The sequence below is a fragment of the Dama dama genome, chromosome 11, assembly GCF_033118175.1.
Source record: "Dama dama isolate Ldn47 chromosome 11, ASM3311817v1, whole genome shotgun sequence".
In the NCBI taxonomy this organism is placed as follows: Eukaryota; Metazoa; Chordata; class Mammalia; order Artiodactyla; family Cervidae; genus Dama; species Dama dama.
The window spans coordinates 87,116,995-87,139,305 of NC_083691.1; the positions used below are offsets into that span (position 1 = coordinate 87,116,995).

The following is a 22,311-nucleotide window of genomic DNA, read 5'->3' on the forward strand; positions in this document are numbered from 1 at the left end:
ATTTTTAAATCTTACAGTATAGTATCTTAAAGTACAGTAGTAAAGTTCAACAGCTGGCATACAGGGGCTGGCATCAAGTGAACAAGCAAGAAGAGTTACTGACCAGAGGAGGGAGAGGAAACAGGAGCTGAGAGAGCCGAAGGGTCTTCAGCAATAGGTAACAGAGGGCAAACTGCATCTGCATTCACGCCTAACACTGATGGGACACACGTTCACCTCTTTGAAAGTTTACAACTCAATGGTTCATATGTAGGGGACTTCCTATATTCATTCTGCTAATCATTGCCTTGAGCTCAGCTTTCATCTCAGCAAATGAATTTTCTAATTTTTCTTGGCTCCTCCTCATAGTTTCTAGTTCCTTTTTACAGCAATCTGCATTTCTGTTGATTGTCTTTCTTAATTCCTTCAGTATTTTCATTACCTCCTTTTAAAACTCAGTATATATTAGATTCAAGAAGTCTGTTTGTTCCTTCAGGGGAATTCTCTCGGTCTTTTAACTGGGAGTGGTTCCTCTGCTTCTTTATTTTGCTTATAGTTATTTTCTGTTACTCTGTGAGTTGAGAAACAATTATCTACTGTGATCTTGGAGGGCTCTTTATATGTGGGAGTGTCCCTGTGTAGCTTGTGTGGGTTTAATACAGTTTTGGCATGAGAAATGCTTTTAGTTTGGATGTCTCTTCTCTCAGCATATGCTGGAACATCATCCCCTTGATAGCGGGTGTACACAGCCTGCACAAGCTCCTGGGAAGGCAGGGGCAGAGGGGGGCATGGACATTTTGGGTGCACCATTCTTCCTATGGCAGAAACTAAAATCCAAAAGCCTGTCTTAGAAGAAAATGTTACATGGAGATATTTTCTGCTGAGTATGCCCGTACATAGTTTGTTTTTTGAAAATTCAGATGTTCTTTATTAAAAATGATTCTGAAATTCAGGTTAAATAAGACAACTGCATGACTGTGGATGTGTATTAAGCAAGGCTTGGAACATCAAAAACTGTTCTTCCTATGATATCCACCTGTTATTTATTTGCTAGGGCTGTCAAAAGTATTAATACCACAGACTGGGTGACCTAAATTTATTTTCTTAACCCATTATTGACCAGAGACATTTCAATATTCACTTACATACCAAGTTGCTGGCCATTGGTGTTAGTTTCTGCAAATATCCCCCAGTCGATAAAGTTCAAGGTATTGAAGAATTTTCTTCATAGGCACCTCCCTTGGCTTGCCAATGCTGGCTCCCTGTGTCTTCCCATGATTTTCCTGCGTGTGTTTTAATTTCATATAAAGACCACCAGCCCTACTGGATCAGGGCCCACCCCAGTGACCTTTAACGGTTATTAGCTCATCTGAAAATACAGTCACAGTACTGAGGGGACATGACTCAACGTGAGTTCTGGGGACACAATTCCACCCATAACAGTATATAACAAATTTAATAATTAACCTGGAAAAGACTCCACATTCATAGAAGACCATTGGTGGTGGGGTGGATAACTGGTATGCATATGCTCATTGACGTAACTCTGAGGTAGAAATTTTCTAAAAAAAAAAAATGGTGATTTATTTTGCTTTAACATACAGTGGCAAATATATTGGGATCATCAAGTTTTTAAAAAATTAGCTGGTCCTACTTTATACATTACAATACTAATGTAAGCTCATTCATTAGTTCTTCCATTTCAATGTAGGAAAGGGATCCAATTAACACCTACTAGCAGCTTGGCTAAGAATGGACATTAAAATCAGACAACACATCGTAAATATAAAGTCCTTTTCTCCAAATGTGTATAAAAGTTTTGAAACAATCACTGCCTGCTCCACAGGACAATCTGGATTTTAAAAATCTTCCAGACCTGGAATAGCATTACCCTGTGTAACAACATTACTTATAATAGTTTAAACAATATTTTATCAAGACTTTTGCACTTGACATTTGAAAAAGAAACAGTAGCCAAGTAACTGCATAACCACAAAATGAAAATCTTATAAAATATTTCCACCACTATTTAAATGCCAGATTTAATCAAGCAATAGTAAAAAATATCAAAACAAAAACATAATAATACAACCTTCTGTTTAAAATAACAGCACTGTTCTGCCTCTTTTCCACTGAATTTTACATATGAACAGACTATATATACTGTTTTTTTTTTCTTTTTCAGAGAAATGTCCATTTGGTCTGTCACACCATTCAGGCTCACACTGAATCCTTTCTCTTCTGAGGATATACAACTCCATGATGTTTCCGTATTTCCAGCATGTTGGGTTAGGTGCAATGTCTGAAGTATAATACATTTCTCTTTCTCCTTTACACAGTGCAGAGTATACAGGCTTAGGTTATGTTAGCTTCTCTTTTACTCCAGGTCACTGTCTTTTTCTAAATTCAAGGCAGTATTCAATGGAGTGCAGTAGTTTGGCTTGTCGGAAGGTACAAAGCCCGGCAGACACACACACTTATAGGACCCTTCGGTGTTGATGCATTTGGCATTCTTGCAGAGAGACATCCGGTTGTTCAACTCATCACATTCGTTGACATCTGCAGTAAGCCAAACCACGTAGGTAAGCAAGCTTTCACATCACTCCGGGAGGAGAAACAATCAACAGCTTACGTGAGGCCTCTGCCTAAACACAGCCTGGCTGTTCTGTGCTCTCTCCACGGTAAACTGCGTAGTCTTTCCTATTACTATCTGTTTATGCAAGGTAAATATGACCTTCTACATCGCAAAAAGGTGATTATCCAAGGGATTCTAGAATTTCTTTTCCTGTTATTTGACATAACAGGGACCATTTTGTCAGCTTGAGTTTTTATAGTCAAGAAAACTAGAACTATCCTACTTCTAAATCCCTTTCTGCAGATGTAGAACAACAGTTACGTTGTCAAGAAAAAGAGCCTCCAAGACGCTTCTCTCAAGGCTTAAGTTACTTTCTGAGATTTCTTTCCACAGGAAAGAAACTGTTTCATGCCCTTGAAACGTGTACCAACCTGGGTTGCCTGTTTTTGGACCACCACAGGCTAACAAAACTGAAGTGGGAAAACTACAGGAGGGAGAAAAACAGCCACAAAAATAGGAAGAATCCCTGCAAGTCAGAGGTCTTTCAGCATGGAGGCCAGCAGGCTCAGGAACACAGCATCAATTACACAGAAAGGAAAAAACACCCATTTACTGTTCTCTTAAAGGTAAAAGAGAAGGCTACATGAGAGTTTTATTTAAAAACAAATCTTCTCCAAAATGGAAGTAGTTTCTTTTTCATCTATATGTCCCTCATGCTGGTGGCTGGTATTGAGGGGAAAACACTATTTGCTACTGAGTCAAAGGCTTAATTTAAAAGAGTCAAAGTAATCACCCCAAATGTTCTGGTGTTTCCTCCATATGTACCATTTATATGAATTCTTAAGTACTTCTTTAAAAATCGTGGTAAAGTATACAGAAGATAAAATTGACCATTTTAACCATTTTTGAGTGGATAGTCCAGTGGTGGTAAGTACCTTCACACTGTTATACAATCGTCACCACTGTCCACCTCCAGAATTTTTCTCATCTTCCCAAACAGAAACACTGCAAATCTTTAATGTACTAGACTATATGATGTCCAGCCACAGGGCATCTCAGGAAAAGGATAATTTCCCATCAGATACATATGGTTCTTACCGACACAGGTCATCTTGGCCATATCCAAGTGATACCCATCAAAGCAATCACAGGTGTAACCTTCCTGCACCCTGACACATCGGCCATTTTCACATCCATTGAGGATGCCACATTCTTCAGCCTGCAACTCCTGAAAGTTGTTTAAAAAACCTGGGAGGGCACAAACAGGAGGCCAGGTACAAATCTTCATCCTCTTACACCATTTTTTAAAAGAACATGATTATTAAGGTTATGGTTCATCATACATATTTCCAGTACCTTAAAAATAGCATTGAATTTTAGCATTGAGAGCAATTGATAGCATTGAAATTTAAGCAAATATATTTGCACATGATATTGAGCATTTAAAGTGTATGTTGTTTTTAGTATGTTGTACAGATTAGCCCCACATTTTGAATTCTGATGTTCTGAATCAAAATCACATAAAACAATACAGCAAGTAGGTACTTCTTTTTTTTTTTACTTTAGTTAACATTTTCTTGTCTAAGATTTTAAGTTTCCCAAGTTCTCAGTAGGGCACACATCAAAACATCTTTCAGGATGGAACCAATGGAATTCACGATCAGCGTAGGTATTTGCTAGGAGGCACAAGCATTGGAAGCAGTGCTGTTGGGTTGCGTGTTCCCAGAGCAGAGAAAGGCCAGGCTGGCCTTGCCTTAATATGGTCTGTTTGTTTGCTCTGGCTTTGGAAGGAGCCTTACAAAAGGGCCCTTGGGGGATCAAAGGCTAAAGGCAGTTAAAGGGACTCCAAACATCCTGATAAATGAGAAAAATACATCATACTTCTATTTAGAAAACCCCAAAACACGTTTTTAAGAAAACAAAGATGCTCTTGTTTAGTTCTGAATCAGTTTAAAGAGGGAGCCAGTTTAGCAACACAAAAGCAATGTAACCAGGCATTAAGAATATTTTAGCTCTCTTTGTAGAGAGGGAAGTTGTAAATACAAATTCATGATGACCCCACAACACGTGGCCTTTCATCCTCTCCCCTGCTTCTGAAGCTACTACCATGGATTAGCTTTCAAGGGGGAAGAAAAAAAATCTACCTAGGGCCAGAACTCTCTAACTGGCCTTTCAAGTAATTCTCCAGTGGAACTGCAGGGGGCAGCAAAACATCATTGCTGATACAGCTGTAAGGCCTAACATTATTTTACAGCATGGGCTTTTCTTTTTTTTTAATTGAAGGCTAATTACAGTATTGTGGTGGTTTTTTGCCATACATTGATGTGGCTTTTTACATGTTCTGAGGTAACAATGTGGGATAAGAAGTAGAGCTAGTGAGTTAACCAATATATAATTTTGTTGTAATTGATTTAAAAACAGCAGCATCTTGGACATGGAATTGTTAAACTGTCTCAGAAATGTACATCAGGACTTGTTCATTGGGTTGGCAGCACAGGGGCAGAAGGAACTGTAAAGAGATGGATGTCTGTGTGTGCATGTCTTGGCTATACTGTAAGAATACACTGTCATTAATTCAGTGGAACTATACCCCCTTGCTAATACTTTAATAGTTTAGATCGGATCATGAATCATCTTAGAAGCACTATATTAATACTTTATGTACTCTGTTGTTTTATCTTGTCTGTAATTGAACATTAGGGGAAAGCAGCATTTTAATCATACCTCTGCCAATGTCATTATTTAGAGACTTATTGCCATTTTTGTCTTTTCTGAAATTTTTACCAAGAGTAGCAAGAGTTTATATATATATATATTTCCTTCCAGATTGAGTTGGTATAGTGTATCAAAATACTCATAGCTTTGGGACATTGAAATGGTAAATATTCATGTGTCTATAAAAGCATGATACATAACTATGATTTTAATTACATAAAAATGGATGCTCAGTTGTATAAACACACAAATGAGACCTGAAAGGACACAAACAGTAAACTAACGATGACTTTGTTTTTTGGTTTCCTATAATGCACAAGTTAACTTTTAAGAAAGAAATATGGAAAAAACTAATACATCTATGACATGCCATTTTAAAAATTTTAAAGGGAAAAGAAATACAACTAGCCATCAAGACTGTCAGCAGATCCTGAAAGCTAGTTTGAGAAATACAAGAAAGTCAACCTATGGAAATACTTCAAAGTCCAGGTATCACAACAAAATCATTTTAACTTTGTAAGTAGTAAAAAAAAATATTTTTATTAGAGAAATTAAAACATGAAATTAAAATTTGAAACTCCTACACACACATTAAGCAGACGCCCCAAAATACTTCTACAGGACTCTGAAACACCAGCAAAGCACACAGCCCCTGCTCTAAATGGTGCTTGCTACCTAGTTTTATAAATGAAATTTTACTGGAACACAGCCAGCCTTACCTGTTCACTAATATCTGTCTGTGGCTGCTTTCCTAATATCAGAGCAGAGCTGAATATCAGCTGCAAAAGAGACTATATAGTATGTAAAGCCCACAAACTGGGCAGCTATAAGAAAAGTTGATCTCTAACTTAAGGTAACACCAGTCATTAGCTCAACTTTCTTAAACAGAAAGACAGGACAGGGTGGATCACAAGGTTGGTAGAAATCTCAGCCTCTCTTTCACTACCTATCCTGTCTTTCAGCAGGGGCAAACAACCTGAGATCCTGGTCTGAGAAAGAGGAGCTGTTTCTCTGTAATTCATAAGAACGTTAAAGGCCATTACATAGTTAAAGCTGGGGTCCTGGAACTACATCACAACTTCCTATGTTGCTAAATAGAAAACTGATCTGATACCACTATGTTTATTTTTTAACATTTGTAATGGGTATTTTTTAAGTTTTAAAACAATGACAGCAATAAAAAAAAAAAAAAAAAAGGTACATAAGGCAATACCTAAGCCAGATCATTTCAACATTAAAATCCATGGCATCTGAACTGTAAGGCATTAGAGCACACACAAGCATGAGATTGTGTCAGAGTTACATATAGATTTACCCTGTTATTTTGGATTTATCAGCCAGGCAAAACTGCACTTTCTTTCAATTTTAATATTTATTCTCTCTCTCTTTTTTAAAGTAAATGTTTACTGACCTATAACATATACACAGAAATGTAGAAATCCTAAGTGCACAGTCTTATAGCCGTCAATGTATTTAAGCACATTTCTTGAAGTAGGACATGGTTATCTGTGGTTGATTAAAAGAAATAATCTAAGGTGTTAGAAGTTAGGACAGTGGTTACCCTGAGAGGATAGCTGGCCAAGGGCACCAGGGCCTTCGGCATGCTGCCAACGCTCTAGATCTAGAAGACCCAACCTCGCTAGTTTAATAGCATGCTGTTTGAATGGAAATTTTAAAGCAGTTTTAGGTCAGCTGAGGGATCAACATACTGCACCTTTCAAAAAACATAAGGAAAGAAAGGAGGGAGGGAAACACTCTTGGACTCAAGTGGAAGCAGCTCCAGAGGCAGCCATGAAGTTCGTACTGCTCTGCAGGACACAGATCACGGCCAGGCTGCCGTGTGCACAAGTGATGAGAAAGAGCAGCTTCACCGTATTCTATAGTGTCAGCACCCGGGTCTGCAGGCACCTGGCCCCTTTCGGGAAGGCAGACCACCTCCTGTCTACCGATATTTCACTTTGTACCATCCCATTTTTCAGACTTCACATAACTCATCTGTTATTTGCAAGCTCTGGTCTCTCCCACAGACACATTTAGCTTGTGTGGCTCCCCTCTCCAGGACACTCTGGTGGTACCTTCAGGCATTTACTTTCTAAATGGGAACAGGATTCAAACATACACATTCCACCTCACACTTAAACTCTGCTCACAAATCCAGGAAAAGCCATCACACATCATCATTTCTTACTTAGTAAACCCCCTCACAAATGAATTCTAAAAATTCATCTCTGACCAGAAGAGAGCAACTGTTTTACTTCCCATTTTAATGCTTGTAAAGATGCAACCAAACTATTAGGGAAACTCTGGCCCTTAAGCTAGGCCACCACTTCATGGGTAAAGAAATGACTCTGTCGTGGAAATTATAAGATGATGATTTTCTGTAAAGAAAATAAACATACAGTGTTCCCAGCAGTAAGACTCTTAATATGATCCGGTGGTTCTCAAACTTGAGTGTCCATAAGGATGACTCAGAGGGAGGGTCTCACCCTAGTTTCTGATTCAGCAGGTCTATAGCATCACCCACAAATCTGCATTTCTTACAAGTTCCCAGGCACTGCATTTTGAGAACCACTGACTAAACTTCAAAACCACAATTTAGTTTCAGAGTAACTAAAAAAATGTTGCTTACGGTCTTGAATGAAGTAGGGATCAGCTTCGGGAGCATACTGTTCACTGAGGTCAACCAAGGCATCCCGTCCATATGGCCGCCGGCGTCCCGTGACAGGGATGTTACACAGCTGGGCATAGTCATCTACGAAGGACATGACAACAACCGTGACACACCATCACCGTTTGTTCACCCTTGGATGTGTTCACCCACTGTGTGCCCCTGCCTCCCAGGCACACCCCCGACCCTGGGACATCTCAATATCCTTTATGGGTGCTCTGCACACCCACATACAATTCATACTCTACAGCATAATTAAGATTCTGAACAGTAGATGCCAGTAGTAGCTGAACAGTTGGTAGAATGCATCCCAGGAGAGTAAAGAACTGAAAAACCAAACCATCGGAGAGTGCAGCAAGCCTCTGGAAGAATGGCTTTACCTGAACCCATCAGGTGTTTTCATCAAAACATTTTAAGTGTATAAGGCAGTCATTCTTACAGATACACATTTTCCCACTCACTGGAAGCAGTAAAAATATGCATTTCTGGTGATCCAAAAATGAGACACAACCAAGCAAGGATGCTACTGAGTACCATTTGAATTTAGTGGCTATGATTATACTTCTCTACTCAAGACCTGGTCCTTAATCATAACAGTGATAATGAAGTAATGGCTCTAGTAATTATAGCTAATAGTTGTATAATGTTTGCTCTGTGCCAGATACTTTTTTAAGCACTTAAAACATTAACTCACTAAAATATTTACACCACCCTATGAAAAACTACTATTACGCACATTTTGTCAACAGGAAATAGAAGCACAGAGTGGTTAAATGACAGCTGGTATGAGGCAGCACCATACTTGACCTCAGTCCGGCAGCTCAACGTTGGATACTTAACGTCTCTTCCTCTCCTACACCTATCTCAGCTCCTCTGTAATCCCCATCTTTGCCTCTTCTGCACCTTAGCTAAATTCATCTGCAGTTACCACTTCTTGAGGTCATTTTTCCCTTCTCCATGGCCAACTTAAACCCCTCTTTTGGTCCTTCTCACTGGACCCACCCAGCACATGGGATCTTGGTTCTCCATTTGTCATGAGCATGGGGTCGCAAAGAGTTGGACGCGACTGAGTGACTGAACTGAACTGATCACGTTTTCACTGCATTTCATGGTCCCAAGCTCTTTCCTGTACGTTGGAGCAGAATTATTCAGAAGATCTAGAAAGGAAAGCTTTAGAAGAGACAGCTTCATCTTCTGAGTGCACATTTTACAAAAACTATACTGCCTGAGGACTCATCTAGCAGTTGGTGAAAATTCTGAGGCTCCCCAGACATCAACAGCTCTACCAGAACTGAGAGCTGCAGGTCAGCCAGCCCCAGGACTGGCTGGACACTCTTAGGGGCAGCAGCCACACTTGCCTGGATCACAGATTGAAGGAGTTTTCCTCTATTGTGCTTCCTTCTGTAACAAAACTAAATAAAAGCACTGATGCAAGAGGATGAATTCTCAAGGCTTCTTCCATCACCCCTCCTTAAAGGGGTCAAAGGTGTGTGGATGTGCACGCACATGCATGCATATGTGTACACACCTACACATTCTCTCCTAAAGTGAAAGAAGGGAGTGTAAAGCCAGAAAAGACCCTGAACCACTAGACATGGCAGGATTATGGTTGTCCCTTCTTAGAATCTCTCCTTGTGGGAAGCATTCCAGGATCAACACCCCCTCTCCACCCCCGCCCCACGGAGACGTCCCATGCACTCTTCCATGAAATCATTTCATGAGAAGTATTAATTTTATTAAGGAAAAAGCTAAACCTGGAAAAAGACCCTTGACTCACAAAAATAAAGCTTCAAACAAAGAGAACACAAATGGTTGTCAGTTCTGCTTAAAGTCTGAAAGGGAAGAATAAAGGATTTCCCTGCGAGGGCAAGATCGCAGAAATGTTTACAAGTTTGACACGCTGAGGTCATTCCTGTTCTCTCATGTCTTTTTATATACATTTGTTGTACATCTGAAAGGGAGACTCAAGATTTTACGCAGGCAACAGCTGTGATCAAGAGTAGATATTACAATTAATTTGCGTTCGTATTTTGTAAACCAAGTCCAGAGATGGCTGAGCAGCACACTCTTCTCCAGCACCCAGAGGTCAGGTCTGGAGCCTGTGGCTCTTCCCCTAGACCATGCAGCCTCCACCCTCCAAGCGCTCACCATCTAACATCACAAAAGGAAGGGATCAAACGGAGGAGGAGTGGAGGAGGAACGGACTTCTGTTCCTATGGGATGTTTAGGAACAGCTTCCTGGAAAAGGTAGCACTTCATGAGTGGGATTTACTTCATAGAAGCTATCTGGGATTTTAAAAAGCACTTGCCCAAAGGCAGTGAAGAGGAACTAAAGAGTCTCTTGATGAAGGTAAAATAGGAGAGTGAAAAGAATGGCTTAACACTCAACATTCAGAGAACTAAGGTCATGGCATCTGGTCCCATCACTTCATGGCAAATAAATGGGGAAAAATGAAAAGAGTGGCAGAATTTATTTTCTTGGGCTCCAGAATCACTCTCCAGATGGTGGCTGCAGGCACAAAATTAAAAGATGCTTGCTCCTTGGAAGAAAAGCTATGACAAACCTAGATAGCGTATTAAAAAGAAGAGACTTCATTTTGCCAACAAAGGTCCATATAGTCAACACTTTTTTCTAGTAGTCATGTACAGATGTGAGAGTTGGACATAAAGAAGGTGAGCACCGAAGAATAAATGCTTTGGGATTGTGGTGCTGGAGAAGACTCTTCAGAGTCCTTTGGACTGCAAGGAGATTAAACCAGTCAATCCTAAAGGAAATCAACCCTGAATATTCATTGGAAGGAGTGTTGCTGAAGCGCTAAATACTTTGGCAACCTGAGAAGAGCCAACTCAGTGGAAAAGACCTTGATGCTGGAAAGACTGAAGGCCAAAGGAGAAGAGGGCGGCAGAGGATGAGATGGTTAGATAGTACCACCAACACAATGGACATGAATTTGAGCAAACTCTAGAAGATGGTGAAGGACAGTGAAGCCTGGTGTGCTGCAGTCCAAGGGGTCGCAGAGAGTCAGACCCAACTTAGCAAATGAACAACAACAAAAACCCAAAGGCATCACAAAAGCAACCTGTGAACTGTGTTTGGGGACCACCAAGTGGTCCTTAAGAAAGGCTCTGAATGTGACCCAGGCTGCAAAGGGAAGCAGAGGATGGTAAGGTGGGTGGAGGGACCTTTGGTGTTTGCTGCATCCTCTTTCCCTCCATCCCTGGATACGTGTTTTTCTCTCAACTTTCTAGAACTTATTGTCCTCTGCTGCTTCACTTTCTCTAACACACTAACAAGCCAGATGTCAGGGTAGTTCTGGTCAGTTTTCAAAACCTGACTTCTGTGTCAGACGTACTCTTCTGTATTTGAAGATGAGCTGCAGTCCCATCAACACTGGGGCATGCATTTTGAGTTATTTTTCTGGGAGCATGAATGGGTCTGTTCTAATCCATCCATGCGGCCTCTCCCATTGCACACATCTGCTCTCATTCTTGGCCAGGGTCAAGGTTGACATGAACAGGGGGTAATAGAAAGAACATGGGCTTCCGAGGCAGAAGCGGGAGCTCAAGTTCTGATTGTGCTACTTAACTTTCCAGCTTAGCACTTGTGGGTAAGTCTCAGTTTCCACATCTGTCACATGGGGATAATTCCTGTTTGCCTCTGTGTTAAAAATGAGATGAGGGACTTCCCTGGTAGTCCAGTGGCTAAAACTCCACACTCCCAATGCAGGAGGTGTGGATTACATCCCTGGTCAGGGAACTAGATCCCACATGCCACAACTAAAGATTCTGCATACCAGAACTAAAAGAGCCCGTATCACAAGGAAGGCCAAAGATCTCACATGCCACAACTAAGGCCCAGTGCAGCCAAACAAAAAATAGGTATTTTAAAAAGTGAGATGTTACATAATTGTTCATGAATTCTGAAGAACCAAGAAAATGGAGGTTACGTTTTTTTCTCTTTAGGTAAAAATCACTCGAGGCCCTGCTGAACATCTGGAAGTAAATGAGGATTTTCAATGACAGAATGATTGATAGAAATTTTAGTGTTAGCAAAACTTCAAAGGTAGTTGCCAATGGTCTAAGAATTGCACAAGAAATTAAGAGCAATGAAAGCACATCCTCTAGCTGTTTTTAGATATTGTTTCAAGATCAAGAATTCTTAAATAGATGGAGGGAAATTCCAACTCAGTAAATAGAGAAAGACATTCTCATGTATTTCATCTCAAAAATTAATGACTGCTTGGGAAAATTTAATCATTTGGTCAGACAGTGATAAGGTATGAACAACAGCACATTTTAACACCAGACCAATAGAACACATAATACAGGGGGAAACTGATGTTCAGCAGTTGTTAGTCTATGCCTGAACCTTTCAGGAATGCCTCAAGTAGCCAGCAGGTTTCCCATTATCTTCTAAGGGACCAAATGGAATATCATGGAATTTTCTAGCGAGTCCTTAACAAGACATTGCCTTCAGGGTCTGGGCACATGCACCTTTCTAACATGTGCTGGGTCTCTGAGCATCCCAAGCCACAACCAGAACCCACCATGCTTGGAGGTACTTCACCTTGTTCATCCCTAGGGTTGGGTCATGGCTATGGCTAGAGTCCAGTTTGGGGAGGCAGTGATTTGTGGTTGGCTGAGGGCATGGGGCCCACGAACAGCAGATCTCTGTGTTTCCACAACTCTTGATGGGAGCCCATGAGAATCTCTTGGCTGCTACTTCATCCAGTTCAACACGTAAAAATGAACAGATTTTATTTTTTTTGTCCCTGAAGTCTTTTTCTTTCTGCAAGATATCCCTTATTTAAGCAGGGTACTTAAGAGTATGCCTTACTTAAGAGTTCATATGGTGCAACAAAGATTGAAGATCCTGCATGACGCAACTAAGACTCAACACAGCCAAATAAATACAGATTTGAAAAACAACAACAGAAACAACAAGTTAAGCACCTAGTTAAGCACCACCTAGTTGTCTGGGGCTAAATGCAAAGAAAGAGCTTGTACTTTGTAAGGCAAAAGTCATTTCTTTTTTATTATGATGAACACAAGCAAAATTTTATTCCACTACTTTATGAAAAGTCAATGTACCATCTCTAGAGAGTCACATTATGATCTGGATTGCTTTGTTTACTCTCTACTTTTAAAGAATAATCCTTTTCATTTTATACATTTCAATTAAAAATTTTATGGTAAAAAGCCATTGCTAGGGAAGGGGAAATTTTCCCACTGCCCCTCTTTAATTCTTTTGACTGGTCTAATAATTAAATTGATACAAGACAGATAAACAGGAGAAAAAAAATCAATCTGTACCTATGAGGCCTCATTGAAATAAGACCTCCAAAGTAAAGAAAGCAGGCTGTTTTTTAAAAATAATTTTTAGACAAATAGACAATTATCTGTTAAGATTTGACAAAACAAATCTTAACCTTGAATTCCCTAACTGTGATGGTAAGGATTTCTTTTTTTTTTTTTGCAAATGCCATTTCAGGGACACTATGCCTGTCCATCCAGGATCTAGCCAAACATGAATGTGAAAAGAAGTGGAAATAGTCACACCCCTAAGCCCCACTCACTGCACTCCCCACCTCAGTAGGCACAGCTGCTAAGCTCTTGATCAGAGCTTTGAATGATATACACGGATGGTGTGGGCCACCACCACCACGGGGTCTAAACAGGATCCAGGCCACGGCTCACACTCATTTCCCTGGCATGGTAGATTCACGTGACACATGGTGCCGCTTTAATTTTAAATTGGAAAAAGAAAAGTAAAAAAAATTGCCCCCTGGAGCCAGGAGATCTGAGGCCCCCACTGTCTACAGCAATAGGAAGCACATATCCTGGCAGGAAATCTCCATTCCTTCTGACAGACACATCTGCAGGGCTGGTCTGGAGAGTCACATGTCACATGTCAAAATGCCACTCTGGCATGTGAGGACACTGGGAGGTGAAGTCTCTGACTGAGGCAGATTAAATTCAGCTGCTTTTAGAAATGATGAAGAGGCAGTATTTTGTTCTCCACACATCAGGGCTGAAAACCAAGTGCTCTGAAGTTTCAAGGGCATCATCTTCAAGTAAAGGAGGAGTAAGGAGCGGCGGCTTGCATGGCGCAGGAGCAGCCGAGAGGAGCTACCCCACGTCCAAGGTCAGGGGCGGCAGCTGAGCTTTGCTGGAGGGCGTGAAGAGATACCCCACGTCCAAGGTAAGAGAAACGCAAGTAAGATGGTAGGTGCTGAGAGGGCGTCAGAGGGCAGACGGACTGAAACCACAATCACAGACAACTAGCCAATCTGATCACAGGACCACAGCCTTGTCTAACTCAATGAAACTAAGCCATGCTGTGTGGGGCCACCGAAGACGGTCGGGTCATGGTGGAGAGGTCTGACAGAGTGTGGTCCACTGGAGCAGGGAATGGCAAACCACTTCAGTATTATAGCCTTGAGAACCCCAAGAACAGTAGGAAAAGGCAAATAGATAGGACACTGAAAGATGAATGCCCCAGGTCGGTAGGTGCCCAATATGCTACTGGAGATCAGTGGAGAAATAACTCCAGAAAGAATGAAGGGACGGAGCCAAAGCAAAAACGACACCCAGTTGTGGACGGGACTGGTGACAGAAGCAAGGTCCGATGCTGTAAAGAGCAATATTGCATAGGAACCTGGAATGTTAGGTCCATGAATCAAGGCAAATTGGAAGTGGTCAAACAGGAGAAGGGAAGAGTGAACGTCGACATTCTATGAATCAGCGACTAAGATGGACTGGAATGGGTGAATTTAACTCAGATGACCATTATATCTACTACTGTGGGCAGGAATCCCTTAGAAGAAATGGAGTAGCCATCATAGTCAACAAAGAGTCTGAAATGCAGTACTTGGATGCGATCTAAAAAATGACAGAATGATCTCTATTCATTTCCAAGGCAAACCATTCAATATCACAATAATCCAAGTCTGTGACTTGACCCGTAACACTGAAGAAGCTGAAGTTGAACAGTTCTATAAAGACCTACAAGACCTTCTAGAACTAATACCCAAAAAAGATGTCTTTTTCATTATAAGAGACTGAAACACAAAAGTAGGAAGTCAAGAAACACCTGGAGTAACAGGCAAACTTGGCCTTGGAGTATGGAATGAAGCAGGGCAAAGGCTAATAGAGTTTTGCCAAGAGAATGCACTGGTCATAGCAAACACCCTCTTCCAACAACACAAGAGAAGACTCTACACATGGACATCACCAGATGGTCAACACCCAAATCAGATTGATTATATTCTTTGCAGCCAAAGATGGAGAAGCTCTATACAGTCAGCAAAACCAAGACCGGGAGCTGACTGTTGCTCAGATCATGAACTCCTTATTGCCAAATTCAGACTTAAATTGAAGAAAGTGGGGGAAACCACTAGACCATTCAGGTATGACCTAAATCAAATTCCTTATGACTATACAGTGGAAGTGAGAAATAGATTTAAGGGATTAGATCTGATAGACAGAGAGCCTGATGAACTATGGACGGAGGTTCGTGACATTGTACAGGAGACAGGGAGCAAGACCATTTCCAAGAAAAGAAATGCAAAGAGGCAAAATGGTTGTCTGAGGAGACCTTACAAATAGCTGTGAAAAGAAGAGAAGCCAAAAGCAAAGGAGAAAAGGAAAGATATACCCGTTTGAATGCAGAGTTCCAAATAGCAAGGAGAGATAAGAGAGCCTTCCTCAGTGATCAATAAAAAGAAATACAGGAAAACAACAGAATGGGAAAGACTAGAGATCTCTTCAAGAAATTTAGAGATACCAAGGGAACATTTCATGCAAAGATGGGCACAATAAAGGACAGAAATGGTATGGACCTAACAGAAGCAGAAGATATTAAGAAGAGGTGGCAACAATACACAGAACTATACAAAAAAGATCTTCATGACCAAGATAATCACGATGGTGTGATCACTCACCTAGAGTCCTGGAATGTCAAGTCAAGTGTGCCTTAGAAAGCATCACTATGAACAAAGCTAGTGGAGATGATGGAATTCCAGTTGAGCAATTTCAAATCCTAAAAGGTGATGCTGTGAAAGTGTTGCACTCAATATGCCAGCAAATTTGGAAAAGTCAGTGGTGGCTACAGGACTGGAAAAGATCAGTTTTCATTCCAATCCCAAAGAAAGGGAATGTGAAAGATTGCTCAAACTACTGCACAATTGCACTCATCTCACATGCTAGAAAGTAATGCTCAAAATTCTCCAAGCCAGGCTTCAGCAATATGTGAACCGTGAACTTCCAGATGTTCAAGTTGGTTTTAGAAAAGGCAGAGGAACCAGAGATCAAATTGCCAACATCTGCTGGATCATAACAAGCAAAGAATTCCAGAAAAACACTGATTTCTGCTTTATTGACTATGTCAAAGCCTTTGACTGTGTATCACAATAAACTGTGGGAAATTATTCAAGAGATGGGCATACCAGACCACCTGACCTGCCTCTTGAGAAACCTGTATGCAGGTCAGGAAGCAACAATTAGAACTGAACATGGAACAACAGACTGGTTCCAAATAGGAAAAGGAGTATGTCAAGGCTGTATATTGTCACCCTGCTTATTTAACTTATATGCAGAGTACATCATGAGAAACGCTGGGCTGGAGGAAGCACAAGCCGGAATCAAGATTGCCGGGAGAAATATTAATAACCTCAGATATGCAGATGATACCACCCTTATGGCAGAAAGTGAAGAGGAACTAAAGAGCCTCTTGATGAAAGTGAAAGAAGAGAGTGAAAAAGTTGGCTTAAAGCTCAGCTTTCAGAAAACTAAGATCATGGCATCTGAGCCCATCACTTCATGGCAAATAGATGGGGAAACAGTGGAAACAGTGTTGACTTTATTTTTCTGGGCTCCAAAATCACTGCAGATGGTGACTACAGCCATGAAATCAAAAGACACTTACTCCTTGGAAGAAAAGTTATAACCAACCTAGACAGCATATTAAAAAGCCAAGACATTACTTTGTCAACAATGGTCCATCTAGTCAAGGCTATGGTTTTCCCAGTAATCATGTATGGATGTGAGAGTTGGACTATAAAGAAAGCTGAGTGCAGAAAAATTGATGCTTTTGAAATGTGGTGTTGAAGACTCTTGAGAGTCCCTTGGACTGCAAGGAGATCCAACCAGTCCATCCTAAAGGAGATCAGTCCTGGGTGTTCATTGGAAGGACTGATGTTGAAGCTAAAACTCCAGTACTTTGGCCACCTCATTCGAAGAACTGACTCATTGGAAAAGACCCTGATGCTGGGAAAGATTGAGGGCAAGAGAAAGGGATGACAGAGGATAACATGGTTTGATGGCATCACCGATTCAACGGACATAGGTTTGGGTGGACTCTGGAAGTTGGTGATGGACAGGGAGGCCTGGTGTGCTGTGGTTCATGGGGTTGCAAAGAATCGGACATGACTGAGTGACTGAACTGAACTGATACAGGAAGATGATCAAACTTGTCAATTGTCCAGTGTTGACTTTTTGTGGGGTTGACAGAATTTGCATTAAGAAAATCAGAAAAATTCTGCCTCAAAATGTCCTGGAAGAGGTACCCAGTTCTTATTATCAATGGAGTATAGGCAGGTACTATCATATCCATATAAAGGAAAATGGGTCATATTTTGCTGAAATTTCTAGACCAGGTGTTTTTCCTACAGACCTCCACATGTATTATTAATTGATGATGGTGTTTGGAACACATGCACATCAGGATGTGGAGGAAGGAGATGGGGAGAATGAAGATTTATCCTAATGGCTGCTAAGCCTGCAGTATAGTAGGCATTTTTCTTTGAAATTAGTGAAAGCTATGGAATTAGATAAATGTTGACCATTTACAGAACATATTGTCCAATACTGAGGACAGAGGAAGGAACATCAAAAAGGATTATCCTGCCAGTGCCACACCTCGTGGAATTAAGACATCTGACTGCTTCTGCTCATTCTCAGAGTAAACTCTTAGCAATAGTGCCTGCTGAACAGACAGCATCCCTGCTTTTCTGATGTCAAAGCCTGCTGAGTTGGGAGAGAAAACTGGGTATCCTAAAAAGAGAAAGGACCTGGGTCAAAAGCCCTGAGTTCTAGGCCTACTGCTTCCTGTTCTTTGGACTGGATACCTTTCTCTGAGCTTTGTCTACTGAACATAGATTATGGTACTCGGCCTTAGCAGCATTAAAAGAAATTCATTGTTCCATTCGGAGATTGACTCACTCACTCATCCAAACAGAGGCTGAGAATATTAACCGGCAGAATGGGGTTTGGGAGGAACAGGAAGGATAAAATGACAGGCCACTGACATATGCACTAATGCATGAAGAAGGGGCAATGCCTACGGTCAGTCAGGAAGAGCTGGGGAAGGTTTCATCTTGGAGGTGAGCATCTACAGGAAGCGGGTCAGCCAGGTGAAGAAGAGGAGGGATGCTACCTCAGAGTCCCAGGCATATAAAATGGATAAGAAAGCCTCGGGAAAATGAAAGTACTGTGTAAACACTGCATACTACAGATCCCTGCTAAAGGACAGTTGAAAAAAAAAAAGAAAGTTAGTGAACATACACTATTATTATAGCACCTGTGTGCCAGGTGCTATATACTTTTGCACACACTTTCACCTTTATCTATTTTTCTTGGTCACACTGCATAGCATACAGGATCTCAGTTCCATGACCAGAGAATGAACCCATACCTCTTGCAATGGAAGCATGGAATCCTAACCATTGGACTGCCAGAGAAGCAGAATCACACACTTTTCCCTTTAAATCTCAGAATCTGATGCAATACCTGTAATTAGCTCCTTTTGTTTCCAATAAGAAAGCTAAGGTTTACAGCAAAACTGTCCTAGCTTAGTTGAACAATTTGACTCTTTGTCTCTGCAAAACCATGAACTTTCTGTTCCACAGCTGCCCTTCTGAAACCCTGAGAAGAAAATTATTAAATACATTCCTAAGACTATAAGCATCAGGTGAGTACTCAGTTTGGTAATAAGCATCTGAGACTGTAATTCCAGGGAGAGTAATAACCATGAATGCTGATGAGCTCAGCCCCACCAGGGTCAGCTTTATCATTAGCAGGATTTATGTTTATTGAATTTGCTCGATTTATTAGGTGAAAGAGATCAAATTGCTTAATGTTCAATTAAACTGTACTTGTCGAGGACAGGGAAGTAATGAAGTCTAAAGTCTTGGCAGGGTTTATATTCTGCGGGACTCCTGTGAATGTTACGGCTTTAAGGAAACTCACAGGCCTTAGACCAATCAAGTTCCTCCACCACCAACCTTTACCTAGCTCTGCCCCTTCCAAGTTCAGTCACTCTCAGCATTTTCCATCATATTGCTGTTTATGTAGCCAAACTCTAACAGGAGACAGAGATTTGTTGGGTATGAATGCCAAAATAATGGAGGCTCCATCTAGAAATAATTTCTAAAACCTGGATTCAACATTTATAGACTTGTACTAGCATTAAATTATACCGCACATAAAGACCTTAAAATAATGATTGATAACCTATGAATTTCTTATGAAGGCCTGCATGAAAGGTTTCCCCCATTTCTAAGTAAATAGGACTTTGGAAATAAAACATTAAATCTTGCATTGAGACAATCTCAAGAGAAATTAGCAATGACATAACTTCTAAAATTTGATAAGACACAAGCCTGGACAATACAATGAACAGGCAAGTGGGAGAAAAGTTCAACATGTTAATTTTCTAAGCTGATCTATTTCATATTTTTCCAACTGGAAGGACATATGAGCCGTTTCATTTCCCCCTTTCTTACTCGTTAAGTATCACTCTGAAGTGACAATCTGAGAAGTCAACAATTAGGGAAAACAAACATTATATGGAAGGAATACATTTTTTCTGTGTGTGTGTGTTTTTTTTTTTTTGCATTAACCAAGTAAGAATTATTTTTAAAGTTTGAGCTACGTGTGTGCTTAAGAATAAAACTTCCCTGGTGATCAGTAGCTAAGTCTCCGCACTCCCAATGCAGGGGGGCCTAGGTTCAATCCCCGGTCAGGGAATTGCATCCCAGGCGCTGCTCTAGGACTTAAAATGCCACAAAGAAGACTGCAGATCCCGTGTCCCAACTAAGACCCAGTGCAGCCAAAATACATACATATTTAAAAAAAAACACTAAAGGGGAGGTTACACAACATAGGGAATATACTAAATGCCACTGAATTATTAACTATAAAACACTTACGTCATGTGCATTTAACCCCAATTAAAAAATAAGAGAAACAAAAAACTTATTCTTTACAGTCCAGTATTCATCTAACCTTTCTACTTAATTGGTAAAATGAGAAAACAAGATTAGTTAATCTCTAAGGTCCTTTTCAGCTTACATATTCTACAATTCTAAGCAGAAAATTTTTTCTCTTAGACTGCAAAATATTGGGAAGACAATTATACAGGAGGCAGTGATCAAGACCATCCCTAAGGGAAAAAAAAAAAATGCAAAAAGGCAAAATGGTTGTCTGAGGAGACCTTACAAATAGCTAAGAAAAGAAGAGAAGCTAAAGGTAAAGAAGAAAAGGAAAGATATATCCATCTGAATGCAGAGTTCCAAAGAATAGCAAGAGAGATAAGAAAGCCTTCTTCAGTGATCAATGCAAAGAACGAGAGGAAAACAACAGAATGGGAAAGACTAGAGATCTCTTCAAGAAAATTAGAGATACCAAGGGAACATTTCATGCAAAGATGGGCACAATAAAGGACAGAAATAGTATGGACCTAACAGAAGCAGAAGATATTAAGAAGAGGTGGCAAGAATACACAGAAGAACTATACAAAAAGATCTTCATGACGCAGATAATCACGATGGTGTGATCACTCAGCTAGAGCCAGACATCCTGGAATGTGAAGTCCAAGTGGACCTTAGGAAGCATCACTACGAACAAAGCTAGTGGAGATGATGGAATTCCAGTTGAGCTATTTCAAATCCTAAAAGAAGATGCTGTGAAAGTGCTGCACTCAATATGCCAGAGGATTTGGAAAACTCAGCAGTGGCCACAGGACTGGAAAAGGTCAGTTTTCATTCCAATCCCAAAGAAAGGCAATGCCAAAGAATGTTTAAACTACCACACAATGCACTCATCTCACACACTAGCAAAGTAATGCCCCAAATTCTCCAAGCCAGGCTTCAACAATATGTGAACCATGAACTTCCAGATGCTAAAGCTAGATTTAGAAAAGGCAGAGGAACCAGAGATCAAATTACCAACAGCCGTTGGATCATAGAAAAAGCAAGAGAATTTCAGAAAAAACATCCATTTCTGCTTTATTGACTATGCTAAAGCCTTTCTGTGGATCACAACAAACTGTGGGAAATTCTTCAAGAGATGGGAATACCAGACCACCTGACCTGCCTCCTGAGAAATCTGTATGCAGGTCAAGAAGCGACGATTAGAACCGGATATGGAACAATGGACTGGTTCCAAATCGGGAAAGGAGTACATCAAGGCTGTATATTGTCACCCTGCTTATTTAACTTATATGCAGAGTATATCATGTAAAATGCTGGATGAAGCACAAGCTGGAGTCAAGATTGGCAGGAGAAATACCAATAACCTCAGATATGCAGATGACACCACCCTTATGGCAAAAAGGGAAGAACTAAAGAGCCTCTTGAAAGTGAAAGAGGAGCGTGAAAAAGCTGGCTTAAAACTCAACATTCAGAAAACTAAGATCATGGCATCCAGTCCCATTACCTCATGGTAAACAGATGGGGAAACAATAGAAACAGTGACAGACTTTATTTTGGGGGGATCCAAAATCACTGCAGATGGTGACTGCAGCCATGAAATTAAAAGACGCTTGCTCCTTGGAAGAAAAGCTATGACCAACCTAGACAGTGTATTAAAAAGCAGAGGCATTACTTTGCTGACAAAGCAAAGCTAGTCAAAACTATGGTTTTCCCAGTAGTCATGTATGGATGTGAGAGAGAGTTGGACTGTAAAGAAAGCTGGAAAAAAAAAAAAAAAAAGCTGAGCACTGAAGAATTGATGCTTTTGAACTGTGGTATTGGAGAAAACTCTTGAGAGTCCCTTGGACTGCAAGGAGTCAAACCAGTCCATCCTAAAGGAAATCAGCCCTGAATATTCATTGGAAGGACTGATGCGGAAGCTGAAATTCCAATAGTTTGGCCACCTGATGAGAAGAACTGACTCACTGGAATGGGCAAGACTGAAGACAGGAAGAGAAGGGGAAGACAGGGGATGAGATGGTTGGATGGCATCACTGACTCGATGGACATGAGGTTGAACAAGCTCTGGAAGCTGGTTACGGACAGCGAAGCCTGACGTGCTGCAGTCCATGGGGTCGCAAAGGGTCAGACACGAGCAACTGAACAGAACTGAAATCTGTCAC

General features: G+C 40.8%; 1 protein-coding gene across 15 annotated transcripts in view; it reads right to left on the minus strand.

The window, feature by feature from the left end:
* Positions 1–1,537: 1,537 nt before the first annotated feature.
* The window catches only part of LTBP1 (latent transforming growth factor beta binding protein 1), a 442,908-nt gene continuing 422,134 nt past the window's right edge, over positions 1,538–22,311 (minus strand). For all 15 annotated transcript variants that reach the window (XM_061155622.1, XM_061155619.1, XM_061155620.1 and 12 more), the window contains 3 exons: positions 7,899–8,021; positions 3,653–3,802; positions 1,538–2,538 (listed from right to left, as the gene is read on the minus strand). In XM_061155622.1, coding sequence (XP_061011605.1) covers positions 2,357–2,538; positions 3,653–3,802; positions 7,899–8,021 — 455 coding nt within the window. In that variant the 3' untranslated portion in view covers positions 1,538–2,356. The remainder of the gene's footprint in view (positions 2,539–3,652; positions 3,803–7,898; positions 8,022–22,311) is intronic.